Source organism: Phascolarctos cinereus, unplaced genomic scaffold (genome assembly GCF_003287225.1).
Source record: "Phascolarctos cinereus isolate Bilbo 61053 unplaced genomic scaffold, phaCin_HiC Scaffold_4;HRSCAF=312, whole genome shotgun sequence".
Lineage (NCBI taxonomy): Eukaryota > Metazoa > Chordata > Mammalia > Diprotodontia > Phascolarctidae > Phascolarctos > Phascolarctos cinereus.
Window position 1 is genome coordinate 212003867 of NW_027555847.1, and position 20581 is coordinate 212024447.

The window sequence follows — 20581 nt, forward strand, 5'->3', positions numbered from 1 at the left end:
GCTGAAATAATTCTGCCTCATATCAATAGTTCATATACAAGATCCAGCTCATTTTTGTTCACATATATAACAAAAAATCATTCCCTGGCTTAAAAAGCTTAAAATTATGTGCACATTAAATTAAAATGTGGCCTATCTGAATATCAGGAAGTATATGGGATATTCTTTTTTTTGTTTTACATGGCATTCTGTGCAGTTTTTGGTTAAATGTTGTACCAATTTCCTCTCATCTTTTCTGTGGTGGCACAGGAAGATTTAAATGCTATCTGATTACCTGATTAAAAAAAAAAGTAACTCCAAAGCAACTGAGGATTTTTAAACAACCCACCTCAAATTCAAATGCAGCTAAAGAAGAGTTAGCAATTGAAGTACTTCCCATTAACCCATTAAAAGTCTTTGTTCTATTCAAGATGCAATCTTGTTGTAACATTTGCTAAATTATTTAAACAAAGATAAGAGCAATGTTATGTATCAGTGAATAAGCTACCAGTTGTATCAGGACTGATTTCTCCCATAGTTTAATACTTTCTTGGTCATAAGACATCCCATAAAGTTTTTTTTTAACAAGACCACATAATTTAATTTTCATAATAACTTAAGAGGTGTGTAAAGTATTAAAAAGAATATTTGACATTTTCAAACTCTAATAAATGACATATACCAAACAGTTAAACTCTCTCATTAGACAAGAGAAAAAAATTCCTAAAGAAAAATCAAATGATATCACTTTTTGCTACATCGATACTATCTTCAGAAAAACAATATAACAACAATATAAAGAAATGTAACATACAAAATGGGCAAAAAAAGACAAGGTAATTTCTCATGTACATGTTAAGATTGTACAGATAAATCCAACTACACAGATTCAATATCTGTAATTAATAGCATTAAACATGGCATAATGGAATGGAAAAGTACTTATTAAGTACCAAACATTATCTTATGTAGTAGGAATACACAGGGAAAAAAAACTAAATAGTCCTTTCCCTCAAGGAACTCATATTCTAGCAGGGATGACAGTATACACACACACATATAATTATTCCATTCTTTGTATTTGTATCTGCAGCACCTAGAAAATAGTAGATGCTTGGTAAGTTCATGCTGATTGATGCAAGGAAAATAAATACAAGATAATTCTCCGTGGAAGCACTAGCAGTTTGGGAAAATCAGAAAAAGCCTCATGTACAGTTCTGATTATATCAAACTTCCTACTCAATAAACTCCAGTGGCTCTCAATTATGACTAGGACCAAATACAAACTCCTTTGGTGTTTAACACCTTTCAAAACCTGGCCCCTTCCTACCTTTCCAATCTTCTTATACTTTACTGCCCTTGATGTAATTTATTAAGCAGTAACGCTGGCCCTACTTGATGTACATCACACATGACAATCCCTTTCCCACCTCCATGCCTTTGCAATGCCAGTCCCTCATGCCTAGAACACTCTCCCTCCTCAACTCATGCCTCTTAGCTTCCTTGGCCTTCTTGTAAGACACAGCTCCAATCCCACTTTCTACAGGCCTTCCCAGTCCCTCAAGCTGCCAGTGCCTTCCCCCTCTGACATTATTTTTGACCTACCTTATGTATGTGAGTATACACACAAAGTAAACAGAAAGTAACATTAGAGAAGAATAACACATGTAATAATGTGTTGTCCCCATGTTCTCTTTCCCATTCGGATCTGAGCTCCTGGAGGATAGGGACCATTATTATCTATCTGTACTGTCAGCAGTACCTGGCAAACAGTAAGTGCTTAATAAATGCTTGCTGACTTGACTACGTCAGGCACCAGGCTAGACACTGATCCTTTCAATAACTAAGAAAATATTTCCTCATGCTATTCTACCACGAATAATAACAATTCCCATTTACGTGAAGCTTTAAGGGGAAATAATCCCTCAAAGAAAGGCAGGATAGGTAGATGGAGAGGACACTGGGTCTGGGGTCAGAGGACTTGGGTTCAAATCTTGGCTCTTACACTTATTACCTATTATTTTGGACAAGAAACCTTGTACTTCAGTATCTCACCTATTAAATACAAGGGTTGGCTTCTTGAACAGTGGGTTGCAACCCACAGTTTAAGAAGCGCTAAAGGGATAGCGAGTGGAAAAAGTTTAAGAAGCCCTGGACTAGATGGCTTCTGTGGTCCCTTCCAAGTCTATAGCTATTTTCCCATGACCCTACCAGGGAATAAAACATGTTCACAGGTAAGTATTTACAGCATACATCATAAAAAAAAATAATACAGTGATTAATGATAGGGGAAGACTATCATCTGCCAAAAATCCTCCCAATTTCTCCTGTAGGATATGGAACTTGAACTGAGACTTGAAGAGAGTTAAGAGGTTCCAGGAGGAAAAGCATTTCAGGCATGGGGAACACAGTCAATGTAAATGCAGGGAGTTGAGAAACAGAGTACCTTATGAGAGGAAGAGCAGGGATACCAATGCCATTGGACTGTAGAGCATGTGTGAGGTATGGGGACAGAGTAAGGTGTAAGAAGAATGGAAAGGTAGGAAGGGGGCAAGTTACAAGGGGTTTTGAAGGCCAAACAGAAAATTTTATTTGATCCTGGAGGTAAGAGAGAACCACTGTAATTTACTGAATGGGAAGAGGGTAAGAGACAGGGTTTGACATGGTCAGACCTGCACTTTTAGGAAGATCAATTTGATAGCTGAGTAGAGAATGGACTGAGGTAGAAAGAGACTTGAAGCAGGCCCGCACCAGGGTGGTAGCAATATCAAAAGAGAGAAGGGCAGAGGTAGGTATACAAGAGAGATGAGGAAGGTAAAATCAGGACTTGGCTTAACATCTGATTGGATTTAGGGTGTGAGAGTAAGAAACTAAGGATAACACCTAGGTTATGATCCCAGGTGACTGGGAGGATGGCAGTGTCCTCCACAGTAATAGGAAAGATAGAAAGAGAGGAAGGCTTGGGGGAAAGCCAGTAAGTTCAGTTTTAGATAAGCTGAGTTTAAGACTTTTACATGGGTCATCCAGTTTGAGATGTCTAATAAAGCAGGTGGAGATGTAAGGAACTATTAGGCAAGGAACTACTACGACAGAATGATGATGATGCATACATTGTCAGAGGAATCCGATGTTTTTGTTTAAATGTATTCCTTTGTAACAAGGGCGGGTTCTTTCTCTCTAGAAACAAATAATGTAAAAACAAAATGTATGAAATTTTAAAATTTGTAATTTTTACATTTTCTTGATGTCTTTTGTTTTTACATCACATTCATATCCCTGTGCCAGCTCTTCTCCAGTGGGTCTCCCTCTTGTAATAAAGACTAAAGAAAGATTAAAATGAAGATTAAGAAAGAAAAAGAAAAAAAATCCAGTCCAATGAAACATCAACTAAATTGTATATATAGCATTTATTACCCATATCCCTCCTATCTGAACTCTTCTCTAGGTCAAATTTGGTCATTAACTTGCATTTCTTTTATTACTAGTGATTTAGAGAGATATTTCATATGACTATTAATAGTCTGTAATACCTCTTTAGAGAGCTTATCCCCTTATTCACTGGGGAATGATTCATTGTATATTCTCTTTACTGCCAGGATGTCAGGGCCCTCTCAGAGATATTTGATAAAAAATTTCCCCCAATTAAAAGTTTCCATTCTTATTCTAGCTGTTCATGCAAAAGCTTATAAAAATTAAAATTACCCATTTTACCTTCTGTAAAGGTAAGATGTCTCGCCTTCATTTTTGTTAAGAATTTTCTCTCTAACCATAGTTAGGAAGATACCTCTAGTCATATCCTCCCCAAAATTTTTTGGATACAATCTTTTTTTCCTTTTAAATAGCATTTTTTTAACCAAGGACATGTAAAGATAATTTTAACATTCTTTTTTTTTTTTTTACAAAACTTTGAATTCTATATTTCTCCCTCTTCCCTTCTCCTCCCTAAGATGGTAAACAATTTGATACAGGTCATATATGTGCAATTATGTAAAACATGATATTTTATATTTAAATTGAGTACCATTCAATAACTATACAGAATAAGAAGCTAATCTGAGCTTATTTTTATCAGTTTCCCCAGCAATTCCTTTATAGAACAACCACTGGTAAACTCACAATAGGGCATTCTTTCTGTTTATGAAGTCATTATATTCAGTAAAACACGGAGCAGTGACTTAAGAGATTTAAGTTATGAACAGTTTAAACACAGTGCAGATGATTTACTAGCTTAAAGGATCTTAAAGGACTTTTTAGATATTTTTAAAGTTTTCATGCATTTTTCAATATAGAAAGTAATGTTCTATGAAATGCAAGAGGTTAATATGGACAACAACTCACTTAAAGGGCACTTTTAACTTTACTTTTAGCTTTACAAACCACTTTAATCACATAACAACCCTTAGAGAGAGAGACAGTGCAAATATGATCCCCTTTTTAAAGATGGTGAAACTGAGGCTCAGAGAGGTTAATGCGCCCCCAAAAAAATCACACAACTATTGCCAGAAGTGAGATCTGAACCCAAAACCACCTGATTTCAGGTCTAGCTCATTTTCCACACTATACTTCTCATAGAATCAGAGAACATTAGAACTAAAAGGAACTTTTACAGAGAAGTTAGCCTAATGCCTTCATTTTAAAGATGAAGAAACTGAGTCTAGAAAGGTTAGTAATTTGTGAGATCAACACTGGTCATGGCAAGAGCAAAACTAAAATCAAACTCAGGCTAGTGCAATTTTGACTATATCACAATCCCTTCTTTAAAGAATTTTTGAGAATGAAAAATAGAAGTTGGATTTCTAAAACTTAACTGATGAGAAAAATTGCTCTAAAAATTTTTGGGGAACTTTCAATTCTTATTCTTTGGTTTAATGATTATTACTCTTTGGTTAAAATTTTTCTTGGTTTACAGAAAACGAATCATTATTCCTTGTCTTTTTTGATTATACATATGCCACCTAGACTCTCCAAATTGATTAACCCATAACTTAAGAATCTAAGATTGCTGCTTGGATTTTTTTTTAAAGATTTCCTTTTCTGGGTCATATGACAGACAAGATCAACTCCATATTACTTCAAAAAAGAAATAAACTGTTATTAGGAATTAAATTAGGCCAGAAATCTGAACTTGAAACAGAATTAAACAAAAAATAGAGTATAAAACTTAGAAGACATTTTCTCCAAAGAAGTAGAGATTCTGAAAGAAAAAAATGAGAACAAAAAACACTAAAGTGGAAGAAAATTTTGGCAGGAAAAAAAAAGCGAAAGGTATCATCACTAAAATGCCCATAAATCCCACACAAGCCTAAGAAATTGACCTTGAAGACAGAATACACATAGATAACTTAAGGATTATAAGTCTCCCAAAAGAACAGGACAAATTTAAAAACCTGAATAATACCATACTGTGGAAAATAATACAAGAAAGCTGTGTATCACATTTGAGTAGAAAATAAAGCACTGATGAATCAAATCCACATATCATCACCACAAAAAAAAAATCCTACCCATTTTTAAAATTCCAAAGTTAAGAGAGGTTAAATTTCACAAACTCAATAACACACAAATTTTGCAAGCAACCAGAAGAAAGACCTTCAAATGGAAAGGAAAACCAGTTCAAATAATCCAGGATGACTTTTTAGTCATGAGAAACTGGAGGAAAGAACAGAATAGGATGCTCCAAAAAGTAAAGGAGGTCAAGAAACAATTCAAAATATCTCAAAAAGCTGAACCTAGTCATTACTGAAAAAAAGATGGACCTTCAACAAAAGAGAGATATGAAGCAAAGCTGTAAAAACAAAACAAAAATATCACAGGAATAGAAAATTTGACTTATAGAAATTCTAAATAAAAAGAAAGGTAAATAAGTACAATTATTAAGAAAAGACTAATAAAATAAAATTTCTCATTTTCATAGATTATTGCTTTAAAAAGAGAGAGAGAAATTGAATTGAGGGGTAAAACAACAAAGAGGCATCATCATGCCAAAGATTTACAGAGAATTTAAAAGAATGTGAAGAAAGAAAAGAGGCAGAACTGAATTAATATTCCATGGATTAAATTCAGTGACCTCCTTTAAGTAAATCAGCATCTTTCGGGTGACGGGTAACAAAGTGGTATAAATTACAGGCATGTGGAGATAGAAAAAGACAGAGGGGAGTCAGAAGTTCATTTCCACCAAGTCTAAAGGTAAACTGTAGTTTACCTTCCACAGGACTGACTCTCAATCCATGAGAGTGAATGTAAGAATCCCCAAGAAAGGTCATCACTCAGAGTAGTAGTGGGCATAGGAAATAAAAGACAAGATAATCTGATATTAGGAATAGAGTGAGGTAAGATAGGGGTAATGGGATAAGATGGGGCCTTCGTAACTGGATCCTCACAAATTGGGAAGCAGCACCTTCCACTGCATGACATGTTTTCCATTTGGCATAATTTCTTTTGTGCAATGAATATTTCTAAGTGTGAGGCATAGCAGAAAGAAGGCAGGAAGGGGGGAGAACAAATACAATAACATAGAAATGGATTGAAGCCAGGAGTACAAATGTGGTGCTCCAGAAACTGTGCCCTCAGGAGGAAAGAAGAACAGAATCCAGAATAGACTAAAAGCAGAAGAAAAATAATGAGGATGACAAAACAAAGGAAAACTCCTTGGACAAAGGCACTGCTAAATAATTTGCTTAAAAAGTTAGGAGGGTGAGAAAAGATTGTAAATTACTTATTTTGAATTTACTATTAAATTACTTAAAATACTTAGCTGGGTAAGAAGAGAGGGGTTAAAAGAGGTGTGGCATAGTGCAATAAAACCCCAACAAAACCCAATGATCTCTGATTCCAAATCAGAGGACCTGGATTCAAAGCCAATTTCTGACATTTACTACCTGTGTGACTTTTGGCAAATCACTTAACCTCCCTTGGACTAATTTCTTCAACTGTAAAATGAGGGGATTGAATTAGAATGACTCCAAGGTTCCTTTCAGCTCTACAGCAATGATCTTATGGGTAAGAAAAAATAATTATGTAAAAAGAGAAATGACAAATTTAAGAAAATTCAAGGAACTTGGGATAGGACAGGCAAGCAAGAATGGGACTGAAAAGGAATAAATTAGCATCTAAGTAGTGTAGATAAAAACTGATACAAAATAAATGAACAGCAGAAGCCTGTCATAATCTTAATGTGCCTGGACTACAACAACCCACCAAAATGAAAGAGAATGGCAGGGTAAAAAAATCCCACAATTTTATGTGTATAAGCAACACATCTAGACAAAATGAAAAGAAAAATTTTTTTAAAGCTGCTTTTAAGTTCTAAGACTTGGAGAATACCTACCAGATGAGTTGATCATTATAGAGAAAGGCAGTGTATTTAACTATATTCAAGCTTTCTTCCATCTTATTAATAAAGGACTGGATTTTCAAGTAAGTCATTTTATCCAATGGGAAAAAGCTGATTCCACCAAAAATGTCAAGGAGGTCACATGACTGTAAATGTAGGGTTTGCAAATACTGTGGGGAAAATATAAAGTAAAAAAAGCTTACTAATATTAAACAAAATCTCTAACAACAGCAAAACTATTAAAAAAATTTGTTTTGAATAGTCATTATTTCTATGTTTGTTTGAGGATAAATTTTTGGTGCTATTAGGAACAAAATAAAGTGCTATTAGCAAAGGAGCTACATAATGATTAAGAGCTATATCTTGGTACATAAATAATGACATAAAACACTGTTTTAATTCCCAAATCTCCCAGTCAGTGATTTTAGGTTACTACAGGGAGTGTGGTTCAGATTTCACAATGTGCACCTTCCCATACATGTGATAAGAAAATCTACATTCACATTTTACTCTCATATGATTTAATGTACTGTTGTTTTCTTTAAAAGTACCAAATTCCTTAAATCAGTGCTCCTTCAAAGTGGAGTCTTCTTTTAGAGGTCCATATCCTACTACTTTGAACAACTAAAAGACATCATTACATACTGTAATAGGTGGGATCAGACTAAGATAAAAGAGGATAGTCTGAGGATTACCATTAAGAAAATGAAGGTGAGTACAAAGTCTAAAGATATTTCTAGAGTTAATCTTCATAACTGTGGATCACATGAAGTATGTCATGACATAATACACAAAAAAAGAAATCCCTCAAAACATAACCAGAAGTGTTTTGTGGAGGAAAACAGATTGAGAGCAATCACTTTAAAACCACCACAACTGCATTTTTAACAGAAGATGGATATATCCAAAAAATATAGATGAGCATGATACTTATATCACTTGGCACAAACATAACTATTAATTATACATCATTCTTACAATATCATAAATGTTCAGTTCTAAGTTCCCACTTTGATTCAGCAACAATATCTGTTTACTAAACAGAATCAATACATAAAAAAGAAACCAAAGTGTACCAACTTCACCGAAAATTTCAGTAGGTTAAAGATTGACCACCTTGTGTTTGAATATACATGGATAGGATCAGAGCTGGATAATATGCAAAGATCTATCTCCCAAGATTAATTTGCATGATTCTCTGACATTTGATGAAGCAAAGAAAACAATATCAAATTAGACCTAAAGAATTTTCTTATTTGATCTGGTTCTACCATAATATGCTATCACAGTATTTGATTATCTGGATATTTAAGTTTTATGTTTTTAAGATGAAAAGAGATTTTGTCTCCAATGAATATCTACACATCAAGACTTTAATGGAAAAAAAAAGTAAACAAAAGCCATAAAACTTACCCGATGGAAAAATTTTTCTAATCTTTCTTTTAGAACTTTGACACCTCCATCTTCCATGGCTTTCAGAAATGTACCATTAAAAAGCTAATGTTTAGAAGACAGAAATATATCAGTTTCTCCAATATTAAGACCTTCTACTGCCTTATAACAACCTTGTCCTTGCTAAGACTCATTTTACTATCCCTTTTAATTATGAGAGTGAATTACAAAACAAGTTAACCAAAAGATTGTGATTGCTGCCTTTCTTGAACTTTAAAAATTTACTCTTAAGAAACAAACTTAGGATAGTTTCTAAGTACGCGCAAAAAACTATGAATCACATCCATCAATATCACTTCACAATAAGACTGTTCTTACCTTACTACAAAAACAAAACGTGCAGTGATAATTCTCAGAAACTGAAATTCTCTCCCTTCTAGGACAGATATGCACAAAAGACTACTGACTTCCAAATCTATTCTTATTAAGAACTAGGTTGTATATTGCAAAGAATCCTAGACTTGAAATCAGTAAGGCCTGAGTTTGAGTCCTGCCTTATGCACCAGCTCTGTGTTCCTGGGCAAGTCACTTAACCATTCTAAGCCAGTTTCGTCATGTGTAAAATAGAGCTAATAATAGCACCTACTACCTCCTAAGGGTGTATAAGTAAGGTGAATTTTAGTGTGTGTAAGGAGGATTTTGTTATTCTTTTTAGATTATAGTTCCAGGATCCTAGATAATATTTTCCAGGAATTACTGTTGAAAACATCTCCACTACACTCACGCATTGAGATATAGGAATGACATAATGTGTGCCTGCACTGTGCTAGGTCATGACGATATTGCTAAAGTTAACCTGTGAGCTTAATGTTGGCAAGATACCTTCTTTGTCTGTTGTCCTATAAAGCAAGTGGGCACTGGTCAGTAAGGGGGGAACCCATTTTGGGATTTGGGTAATGCCTAAAGGAATGCATGCAGCTGCCTTCACCGGCCCCCATCAAGGTTCAGGGGATCTTGAAGGAGTTGTACTCCTATTCTTCCCTGCCCCTGTGAGAAGTGTGATTAGGGAATGACGTAGGAGCTGGTGCTCCCATTATCAGCAACATCTTTTGAGAAGACTAGACTAGAATAAAGTAAGTTTATTTAACTTCTCCGAAGCTGTCTTTCTGTCTGATATGATCAAAAGTGAACCTGTGTTGAACACCTGTTAGTGTTAGGAGCCCTCCTATGTTCTCCTGCCCAATAAATGGTGTTACTTGTGTGTTTACCTGTGAAACAGGGTATTGTAAGGATCAAAAGAGATAAAATATAAAGTGGTTTGTGAATCTTAAAAGTACCATAAAAATGTAGCTATTAGCTATTGTTGCTACCAAATGAAAGCAGGTAATTACTTTCTATTTTAACAACATCCACCATCTAAAAGGGAACTAATAACTCTCTCCAAGTTCTAAATATGGTTAAACTTACCTTGTACATGCTATAGCACTGTTGTAGTACAGAGCTGTACACCTTGTCCTATAATTTAAAACAACAACAACAACCCAAAATGCAGAATAAATCTCAAAATGATAACACAAGAAAAACATATCCTCTCATACTGACTTTTGGTCCAACATTTAGATTCTTATAAACTTGGTCCCATGGTAGCTAAATATGGAAAGTACAAGATATTTTCTTTCAAATACAAATGACCTCTTACTTTAAACTCTATGGTTCAATGTCACTTTTGCTTGTGAAAGTTGCTTCCGAAGTAGTTATTCAATTCCACAAATATCAAGTGCCTACTACAAAGAAAGAACTGTGCTCAGCACTGAAAGTATAGCAGAGACAGTCTGTTTTAAAGTATCAATCTTAACTAGCTGTGCAAGGAAAACTGGACTTGGGATCAGAGGGTTTAGATATGAATACTAGCTCAATTCAATTACCAGCTCTCTTATCTTTAGCAAGTCACAATGTCTCTGAGCCTCAGTTTCCTCATCTGTAAAACAGGGATAATACTACTTATAGCAAAAGGTAGTGTTATATAGTACATAAGGAGCTGGGAGGGAAGCCAGAAAGACCTGGGTTCAAATCCCCATGCTGGGTGGCCCTAGACAAGTCGCTTAATCTCTTGGTGTTCTAAGCAACAGTCTTAAGAATATAAATTACAGAGAAGGTGTCTACCTGCATTTTGTAGAGGGAATTTTCTCACCTGGGAGCTCTGTGCATCAGTGAAATCACAGGATCGTATGTTACCCTATCCTACTATTTATACTACCTATCTCCCAGGGTTGCTGTGAGAATCAAATGATAAACATATAACTGTAATATAATATATAAGGATAAACTATTATTATGTGTACTGTAAGACATCTCAATATGCACTGAGAAGCAGATATAAGAATGACCTACTTTAAATTTTTGACCTAACAATTCTTACAACTAAGTATGTATTTTTATAACAATATTTTACAAGGTTTTCTAAAAAATGAACTAAAAAGCTACAATTACCAGTAACTCTTCCTCTTGATATTCAACAACTGGTTTTCCATCTTTACTGTGTTTTTCAATCATGGGATTCCGTACAACCTATATCATAGATAAAAATTAAATTATATAATGCATAGGTTGCTTGTTTTATTTCTACTGCAATTCCTGTAATCTTCTTTTGATTTGCTAAACATACTGCCATATTCAAACCCCTTATGATTTATCAAAATATGTACAAAGACATATACTTTCATTAGAAGTTTGCTTGATATTTTAAAGTCACATTCGAACTTTTTGTTAATTCTATGGTGCCACAACAGCCAGGCTTTTAATATCTTACTCTGTAAATGCTATCTGCAGGCAAAACCCAAATTAGATTGCACTGAATAGTCATTTCACAATGACAGCATTAATACATTACAATCAAATCCTGCTATGAAGGTGTAAAATTCTCCTGTAACATTATTTGGTTGCCCATCTGTTTATAACATTGTTCCCATGGAATATATGCCTGTAAAGTTGTGTCCACCCAATATCATGCTTTTATAGACCCAATCATCAACATTAAGTGGGATCTGCTTCAAATTTTAAATACATTATAAATATCTTAGAAAGATATATACTGTATATTAAGTACCATAACCATCCAGAAATTTTCTTCTGGTTCATTGAAGAACTGTCTATTCTTCTGTGTGTGTAAGGATTTTGCAGGTTTTGATGGACTAAAGGTCCTAAAAAAGATAAAAAAAATTTGGGACAATTCTCCAAGACAGTTTTAAGAATTCAGTGAGCTGTGCAATATGATAATTACAAAGTATTACCTTGTAAACTGCACAATAGCCTCACATAATCCAACATTTCTAATTTTTTCATTCTTTTCCACTTCATTTGGATGATAAAACAGAATCTTCTTTTCTTCCTAAAAATTAGACAGACCTCATTTATATAAAAAAAGTTTAATTCTGAAAAAGTACAACTATCAACTTTCCACCTCTTCTTTCAAATTAAAAACAAAGCCAGAGGCCCCATTATTAATACACAAAACATACAGACACACACACACACACACACACACACACACACACAGAGTAAATAGCTATCACTAGTCTACGCCGAGTTCACATTTATAAGAAAGTAACAACACACCATTTCCCCTAAAAGCACCAACTCTGAATTTTTGTTTTCTCTATCTCAATTTTAAGTAAATTGAGACCTGGCTTCAAAGCCCAGAAGACCTGGGTTGAAATACACTTAACATTCTATATTCTGACCGTGGAACCCTGGAGGAGTCACTCAAACCTCTGAGTTCCTGGATGATTTTTCAGACTCCTAAGTTGCAGGTAAAGTGTCCACCTGATTTGGTGGATGGAGTTTCCAATACCAAAGAAATCACAGGTCCAGTGGATATTCCTATGCTAATTTTTTGCTACTTACTTTCCTAAGAATTGGTTGTAGAAAATTAAGAGACAGCACACTCCTTAGCATTTAAAGACTGGTAGCCTTTAAAAAGTTTGTGATTAGCTACCCACAACAAAGTTAAAGATAACCCTAAAAAGAAGTTACCTAAAAATAAAACAAATTCCTAGAGAGAAAGAAGGTTTGAAAAAACCTTTAAAAGCCAGGATTTTAAAAGGCAAAATCAGTGCCTACAGCCTTGCGAGCAAATCATCTCACGTTAGGCATAAAGCTCCCATCCTACACATCTTCATTCCACAACAATGAAGAAAGATAAGAGCTCAGACAGGCAGGCAGACACACACACACACACTGTCTTACTGTCTGTCTCTGTCTCTGTATCTGTCTCTCTCTCTCCAAAGAATCTCCTAAAAGTCCAAAATACCGGACACCAAAATAGATTTTGAGCCGTTGGGGAAAGGTCAGGTTAATCTTCAGGGGACAGGGAACTGGGAATAGGAGGAAGAGGAGGGAAGGGGGAGGAGGGGAGGAAGACAGGGAGGAGAGGGAAGAAAAGGCAGAAGAGAGGACGGGAGAAGAGGAGGAGAAGAGGGGGAGGAGGAGAAAGGGGAGGAGAAAGGGAAGGGGGAATGTTTCTGTTGCCAACAGTTGTCACCGGCTCCCTCCGCCAAGCCAGAGAGGTTCACACAGCTCTTCTAACCTCTTCACTGTCGTGAACCCCTCTGGCCATCTAGTAACGCCTCCTCAGAAAAAATATTTTGAAGTTAACTGAAGGAAATGCTCAAATTAGAGGTTAGGGGAAATAAAGATGTCATTTTCCCCCCATCCAAGTTCACGGCCCCTCACATCTATCCGTGGATCCCTTGGGGGAGGGCACCCCGGGTTAAGAACCCTTTGCCTTAGGCCGCCTCGCATGGGGTCCCCCCGGACCTGACCCCCCAACGCCCGCCCCGGCCGAAGCCCGGCCTCCCTCAATCGCACGGGCAGGTACGCTGGCGGACACCCCCCCCCGCTCCAATCCGCCGGGGGCGGCCCGGCCGGCCCCCCCCCACCTCCACCCCAGGCCGACGGACGAGACAGGACAGCCCCCTCGCCCCCTGCTACCTCTCCTTCCCGGGGGCCGAAGCGGGGATTGTAAATGAAGAAGCTCAGCAGCGCCGGGGGAAACTGCTTCTCCTGAGCCGCCCCCGCCGTCGCCATCCCCGGCCTCCGGAGCGGGGGAGGGCAGGAACCCCTGACCCCCGGCGTCCTCAGGCGAGCCCGAGCCCTGAGGAAAGCCCAGGATTCTCCTCCTCCTCCTCCTCCTTCTCCTCCTCCTCCTCCTCCTTTTTCTAAAGCCAAGCGCCTCAGTCCCGGACACTTCCGCTTTACTCAGGCAGCGGCTCCGGAAAAAGTCGTGGATGGCCCGGAAGTAGTCTCCCCTGCTTCATCTATCTGTGAAGCTGCTGTCGCCCTTTTTCCGCCCTTCTTTTTTAGTTTCCATATCCCCGCCCCTTCCCCCTTTCTGCCCGCCCTTAAGAGGCGGGGCTACATAGGGCCCTAGATTTGGAGTTGGAAGGGGTCTTAGAAATCATGGTATTACCCCCCAACCCCTCTCATCCCATTTTACAGATGAGGAAACTGAAGCCCTTAAATACGCCGGAGCCCCTAAATTCCAGGGAGTCATAAGATCACAGAACTAGAGCTGGACGGAACTTGAAAGGCCTCCTTATTTTACAATGAGAAAACTGAGGCCAAGGAGAGTTCAATGACTCGCTCAAGGTTGCACAGGCAGTGAGAAGCAGGGATGAGATTGGCACCTGGGTCCTCATACCCACAGTCAGTGCTCACTCCACTACCACTGTCGCCTTAGACTTGTCGGGTTAATTAACTGGCCGAACCTCAGCTCCTCTCTACCTTCCCTCCCTATCGTGACGTCCTGCCATCACCCTTCAGGGACAAGCCTGCCTGTAACAAATGTGACCTCTTCCACCGTAGCTCACAACTGACTTCAATTCAGTAAACATTAATTAAGCGCCTACGATATGCTAGGGCTTGGGGAAGGCTTCCTATGAGAGGTGGAATTTTAAATGGGACTTAAAGGAAGCCAGGGAGGACGGGGGGGGGGCGGGGGAGGACATGGAGGACAGCCGGATAGCCAGACCAGAGGTGGAGTGTCTTGTTCATGGAACAGCCCAGAGGCCAGAGTCACTGCATCAAAGAGCACACACCTGTTGGGAAGTTATGACACCTGCAAAGGCAGGAGGGGGCTAGGTTATGTGGGGCTTTGAATGCTGAACAGAGCGTTTTGTATTTGCTCCTGGAGTGATAGGAAGCCACTAGAGTTTATTGAGGGTGGGTATTTGACGTGATGGGACTTGAGCTTTAGGATATATTGAGTTTAAGATGTCTACTGAACATTTAGTTCGAGATGTCTGAAAGGCATGTGAGATTAGAAATCAGCAAAGAAGTTGGGGGGCACGATATGTAGATCTGAGAATCTGAATTTTAGGGAAGTTGGAAGGGGAGCTTCTTACCTATTTTATAATGAGAATTCTATGGTACAGAATCAGAAGATGGAAGAAGGGATTGGGGGATGTTGAAGGGTAAAGAGAGTCAGAGTCACTAAATAATTAAGCCTCACAGCCCTCCTGGATACTTATTTCTTTTTCTTTTTTGCCAAAAGCAAGTTATTTCTTTTCTTTTTTTAAAATACTAATTTATTTTTAGTTTTCAACATTCACTTCCATACGCTTTTGAGTTTTAAATTTTCTCCCCTTCCTTCCCTCCTCCCTCCCCAACATGTTGAGCAATCTGATATGGGCTCTACGTAAACATTCCTATTGAACATATTTTCACATTAGTTATGTTGTAAGGAGGAATTAGAACCAACAGGAAGAGCCACAAGAAAGAAGAAGCAAAACAAAACAGAAGAGAAAAAAAGAGCAAATAGTATGCTTCGATGTGCATTCAAATTCCATAGTTCTTTCTCTGGATGTGGATAACATTTTCCATCATGAGACTTTTGGAGATGTCTTAGACTGGATACTTATTTCTATGGGAATTGAGTCATATGGTCAATATGGTTAGTCATTCATAGTGTTTTCCCAGTGGTCCCTAAAAGGATTTAGAAATTTTTTTCAATCAGTTTTCAATCTGATTTATTTAGATACATAGTAGCATAACCTCTGAAAAGCAGATTAATCAGATTCTCATGATGCCAGGCCATTAGGTATTCCTCAGTGATATGCAGAATTAATCGAAGAAATCAGAAAATAGGAGCCACTTGTCAAGTGTATTATATTGAGGATTCTTTTCTGGTTTAGGTTGGACTAGATGGCCCTGGAGATTCTTTTCAGCTCTCAAATTCTGTGGTCCAGGCTGAGGTAATGAGAAACCTGAGTTAAGTCAGTGGCAGTGGAAGTAATATACTGCATTTGCATCGTGATTTAATTTTTTTTCTTTTTGGTGAGGCAATTGGAGTCAAGTGACTTGCCCAGGGTCACATAGCTAGTGTCAAGTGTCTGAGGTCCTCCTGATTCCAAGGCTGGAGTTCTATTCACTGTGCTGTCTAGGAGCCCCTGATTTAATTCTTTTTCAAAGAACTTTCATATCAGTTGTCTTCTTTGATTCTTTTAACAAAATTCTTTTGCTTTTCCCTGTAGGAAAGGTATTATTATCTATATCTGATGGATCAGAATTGAGGTTCAGTGTCACTGGTCTGATTTCCAGCCTTGTCTCTTTTTCACTAAATGATGCTGTTTCACCGTGGAAGAGGAGGCTTAACTGAGAAACATTATTAAGGCTAAGTTGACAAGATTTAATAACTCAACCTCAGTCAGACAATTATTATTAGGCGCTTATTTATTATGGCATTTCCTAAGTGCCAGGCACTATGCTAAGCACTAGGGATACAAAGGCAAAAAGCAATCCCTGCCCTCAAGAAGCATCCATTCTAATGGAAGAGACAACAGGTAAGTAACTAGTTCTGACCCAAATCCTAAAGCCCATTGGTATGGGACTTTTTCCTCATTGGTAGAGATCAATGCCCTGGGGCTGGGCAGAGTTGGAGAGGGGGAGAGAGGAGAACTCTTCAGTCTCTTTGGGCTTCCTCAGTTGTTTCAGTGCTTCTGTCTTCCAGCTTTGAGAAAGATGATGAAGATGGACAATGCCAATCCCACTTCAGGTTGATGCTGAAGGAAGAAGACTTTGGGAAGAAGACTATATGAGAAAAGCTAGCAGTTTCCATCATGCCCTCATCCCCAGCTTGCTACATTAGAGACTTTGGGGAATTTCCTTTTGGGTGGGATCTGGGATTCTGTAGGTTGAGCTCAGTTACCTTGTTCTCAGTAAGAGAGCTCCTTCACTCTATACTGACAAGTATACACACACGTACATATATGTATATGTATATTATATGTATATATACATATATACTGAGTAGTATATATACACACACACATATATATACATATATATATGTATATATATTCTCCTATGTATTCTTTTTCTGATTTCACTTTTGCTATCAACTTGGATAAATGGGTTTCTTTGCTATTACCTATGTATGTTCATTATAGAACTGGATCCATGGGAAGAGAACCTCTAAAAAGCATAGTCATGATGCCAAGTCACTGGGTAGAGGTTCCAGAAGCAGCAGGCCTCTAGTATTTGTGTTTCTTGTCACTTTCTCCTCTTATCTTCCCTTCTCTCACCCACTGTTTTGATAAGATGAAGCCTTCAATAATGACCAGAATTGATTGAATCCAGCAGAGGTTGAAGGGAGCCACAAAATGGTGGGAAGGAAGTCTGTGTCCTCCTTTTCCCCATTAATGAACAGCAAGCAAAAGTTTAGCTTGGAGCTGAAAACAATATCCCCTAGACTAACAATATTTATGGGAGTAGATAGATATAATTCAAGCCCAGGAAAGGAGATGTTCTCAAAAGGGCCAAGCTTCTGGCCCAACCTTCTGCTTCTCCTGTCAGGAATAAAAGTCTACCTTAGAGTAAGGTGGGAAGAAAAGAGGTTAGAGATATCTCTTGTGCTCCTTTCAAAGCTACACAAAGACACTCTCATCTTTATTACACAGATACATACCAGATATATACGGAGTATATTAAAGTAATTCCAAAGGGAGAGGCATCAACAGGATGCAGAGGGTGGGATTTGAACTGAATCCTGAAGGAAGCCAGGGAAACTGAGTCAAGGTGAAGGGCCAAAGCACTCCAGGCATGGGGCACAGCCAGTATAAAGGCATGGAGGTGGAGATGAAGTTTCATGTTGGAGGAACTGTAAGTAGGCCAATGTAGCTAGATCTTAGAATTTGTAGAGTTGAGTAAGGAAGTGGTGACACACTCAAATGAATAAGGGGGCTGCTGGTCTGCACATAAGGTTCCCTATAGGCTGCATACCGACTTAGTTTTAAAAATGTAATATTATCTTTGCTTTTATTGTATTTTTATTATTTTGTTCAATATTTCCTAATTACATTTTAATCTGGTTCAATGGCACTTAGGAGTGTTGTGAGCTGCACGCAGGCTGCAGGCTGTGTGTTTGACACCACTGGAGTAAGATTAGAAAGGTAGGAAGGGACCAGTTTGTGTAGAGCTGTAAATGCCAAACAAAGGTCTTTATATTTGATCCTGGAGGTTATAGGGAGCCACTAGGATTCACCAAATAGCAGTTGATGAGGTCAGACCTATGCTTTAGAAAAAAATCATCTTAAACAGCTGAGTGGAAGATGGATTGAAGAAGGGAGACCAAGTGGAAGGCTATTGCGGTATTCCACAAGAAAGATAAGAATTTGGATTGAAGTTGTGTTTGTCCTTCTTGAGACGATGGCATGCATTTGTGAGATAGTGGGCAGAGATTAGTGATTCAATCAATGGCCATGGAAATTTGGTTTTACTCACTTCCAATATATGGAAGGGATTCTTAGAATTCTGTTACCACAAGTTAAACCTCTAAACTTTCTTTTGGTATCTGTCACATATCTCATAAGGCATCTAGATGGTACAGTAGATAGAGTGCCAGTCCTGGAATCAGGAAGACTCATCTTCCTGGGTTCAAATCTGGCCTCAGACACTTACTAGTTGTATGACCCTGGGCAAGTCACTTAACCCTGTTTGCCTCAGTTTCCTCATTTGTAAAATGAGCTGGAGAAGGAAATGGCAAATCACTTCAGAATCTCTACCAAGAAAACCCCAAATGGAGTCACAAAGAGTCAGACACTACTAAAAAATGACAACATATCCCTTAAATGCTCAGAGATTTAAGACTTTCTCTGTTTCTGACTTTGTCGCTATCTTCCTATGATGTCATGGCCTTACGAACCAAAATTTAGTTCATTAAAAGTGTATTCTAGGGGCAGCTAGGTGGAGCAGTGGATAGAGCACTGGCCTTGAAGTCAGGAGGACCTGAGTTCAAATTCGACCTCAGACCAAACACTTGACACTCACTAGCTGTGTGACCATGGGCAAATCACTTAACCCCAATTGCCTAAAAAAAAACAACACACACCACACACACAAAAGCGTATTCTAATAATGGTGAAAATATAATCACAGAGTTTCAAAGTTGGAAGGGAACTCTGGTGCTATCTAGTATAAAATCCTGTTATCCTTTGTTCTGTAGCTGAAAAAGAATCACTAAAGTAGCCAGCCAGCCTTTGCTTAAGGACCTCTAATGAGGGATTCCCCTACCTTCCAAAGCACACTCTCATTGTTAGGAAGTTTTGCCTTATATCAAGCCTATATTTGCCTCTTTATAGCTTCTACCCATTGCTTCTTAATTTGACCTTTTAGGCTAGAACAGAACAAGTCTAATCCAACCATAACATAACAACCCTTCAAATACTTGAAGACAATTAGTATGATCTTCATGCTCCCATAAATCTTCTTTTTTCCAGGCTAAACAATTCTTTCTCTTCATCTTTGTATAGCGTTAACTTAAGGCTCTTCACAATTCTGGTTGCCATCTCCTACTCACTCTCTTGCTTAGCTCTATCTTTTCCATTAAAAAAAAAAAAAGCATGGGAACAATATCAATGCTTAGCTACTAAGGTTTAGGCAAACCGCGTTTAAAGCATTCCCTTAATGTCCAAGTCTAGTGCCTCATTCAAAAAAGGGAATAAGATTGGTTTGCCATGACCTCTACCTATTGAAGCCTTGCTGTACATTTGTAATGACTGCTTTTTTTTCCTTCAAAGCTCAGTAAGAGGGTCACTGACGTCTTTAAAAATACGTTCTAGAATTTTCCTGGAATTGAGGTCAAGCTCATTGGCCTGTAGTTTGCCAACTTCACTCCTCCCCTTTTCAGAAACATTTGCTGTTCTCCAGCCCACACCACCCCCACCCCTGCCCAGGGACAGCTTCCTTCCCAGAATCCTCTCAATTGATTAAATTCAAGTCAACTTCTGTTTTAAATTGATTTCAAGATGTTTTCATATGTTACAATTAGAAGTCATAGTTTGGGCCAGTATTAGTGTGTTTAAGGTACATACTGTAAAAGTTAGCTCTGTCCCCAAAACAAATTACAGATTGCTAGGATATTTAGAATTCAACCCTTAGAACTTCATTACTTTGTATTAAGACATTTCTTTTTCAGGAATCTTATATAATACAATCCAAATGCTTCTGAGTACTAACATATTACACTATTAAGTGTTGTTAAATGTGAGCTGATATGTTAATACTAATAAATACACTTATCAGATTATCCACTCGTCTAGCAATAGCCCTGAACAAATGAGACACAACGCAGGAAAGTTTTGTTAGGAGAGAAGGATTGGTTAAATGGATAGCAAACTGTCTAGGGAGACAGGAGAGGATACATGAATACCTAGGGTACTTGGGTCTTAGGAAGCAGTGGGGATTTGAATCTGTAGAAAGGGAAAGTGGAAGGGCACTCAAAACAAATTTTGCCTAATGCCTACCCAGCTTAGTTACTTTAGGAACACTTTTGCCTTTTATTATTAACAAAGAATTCAGATAGCGGACTGATCAGATATGCTG

General features: G+C 37.9%; 1 protein-coding gene across 1 annotated transcript in view; it reads right to left on the reverse strand.

Moving 5' to 3' along the window:
- CCZ1 (CCZ1 vacuolar protein trafficking and biogenesis associated) overlaps window positions 1-13930 on the reverse strand; it is a 34821-nt gene extending 20891 nt beyond the window's left edge. Inside the window, exons 1-7 of the mRNA XM_020965307.2 lie at window positions 13694-13930; window positions 11995-12092; window positions 11811-11904; window positions 11195-11272; window positions 10172-10219; window positions 8726-8809; window positions 7307-7482 (exon numbers count right to left, since the gene is read on the reverse strand). Coding sequence (XP_020820966.1) covers window positions 7307-7482; window positions 8726-8809; window positions 10172-10219; window positions 11195-11272; window positions 11811-11904; window positions 11995-12092; window positions 13694-13789 — 674 coding nt within the window. The 5' untranslated portion in view covers window positions 13790-13930. The remainder of the gene's footprint in view (window positions 1-7306; window positions 7483-8725; window positions 8810-10171; window positions 10220-11194; window positions 11273-11810; window positions 11905-11994; window positions 12093-13693) is intronic.
- Window positions 13931-20581: the final 6651 nt, after the last annotated feature.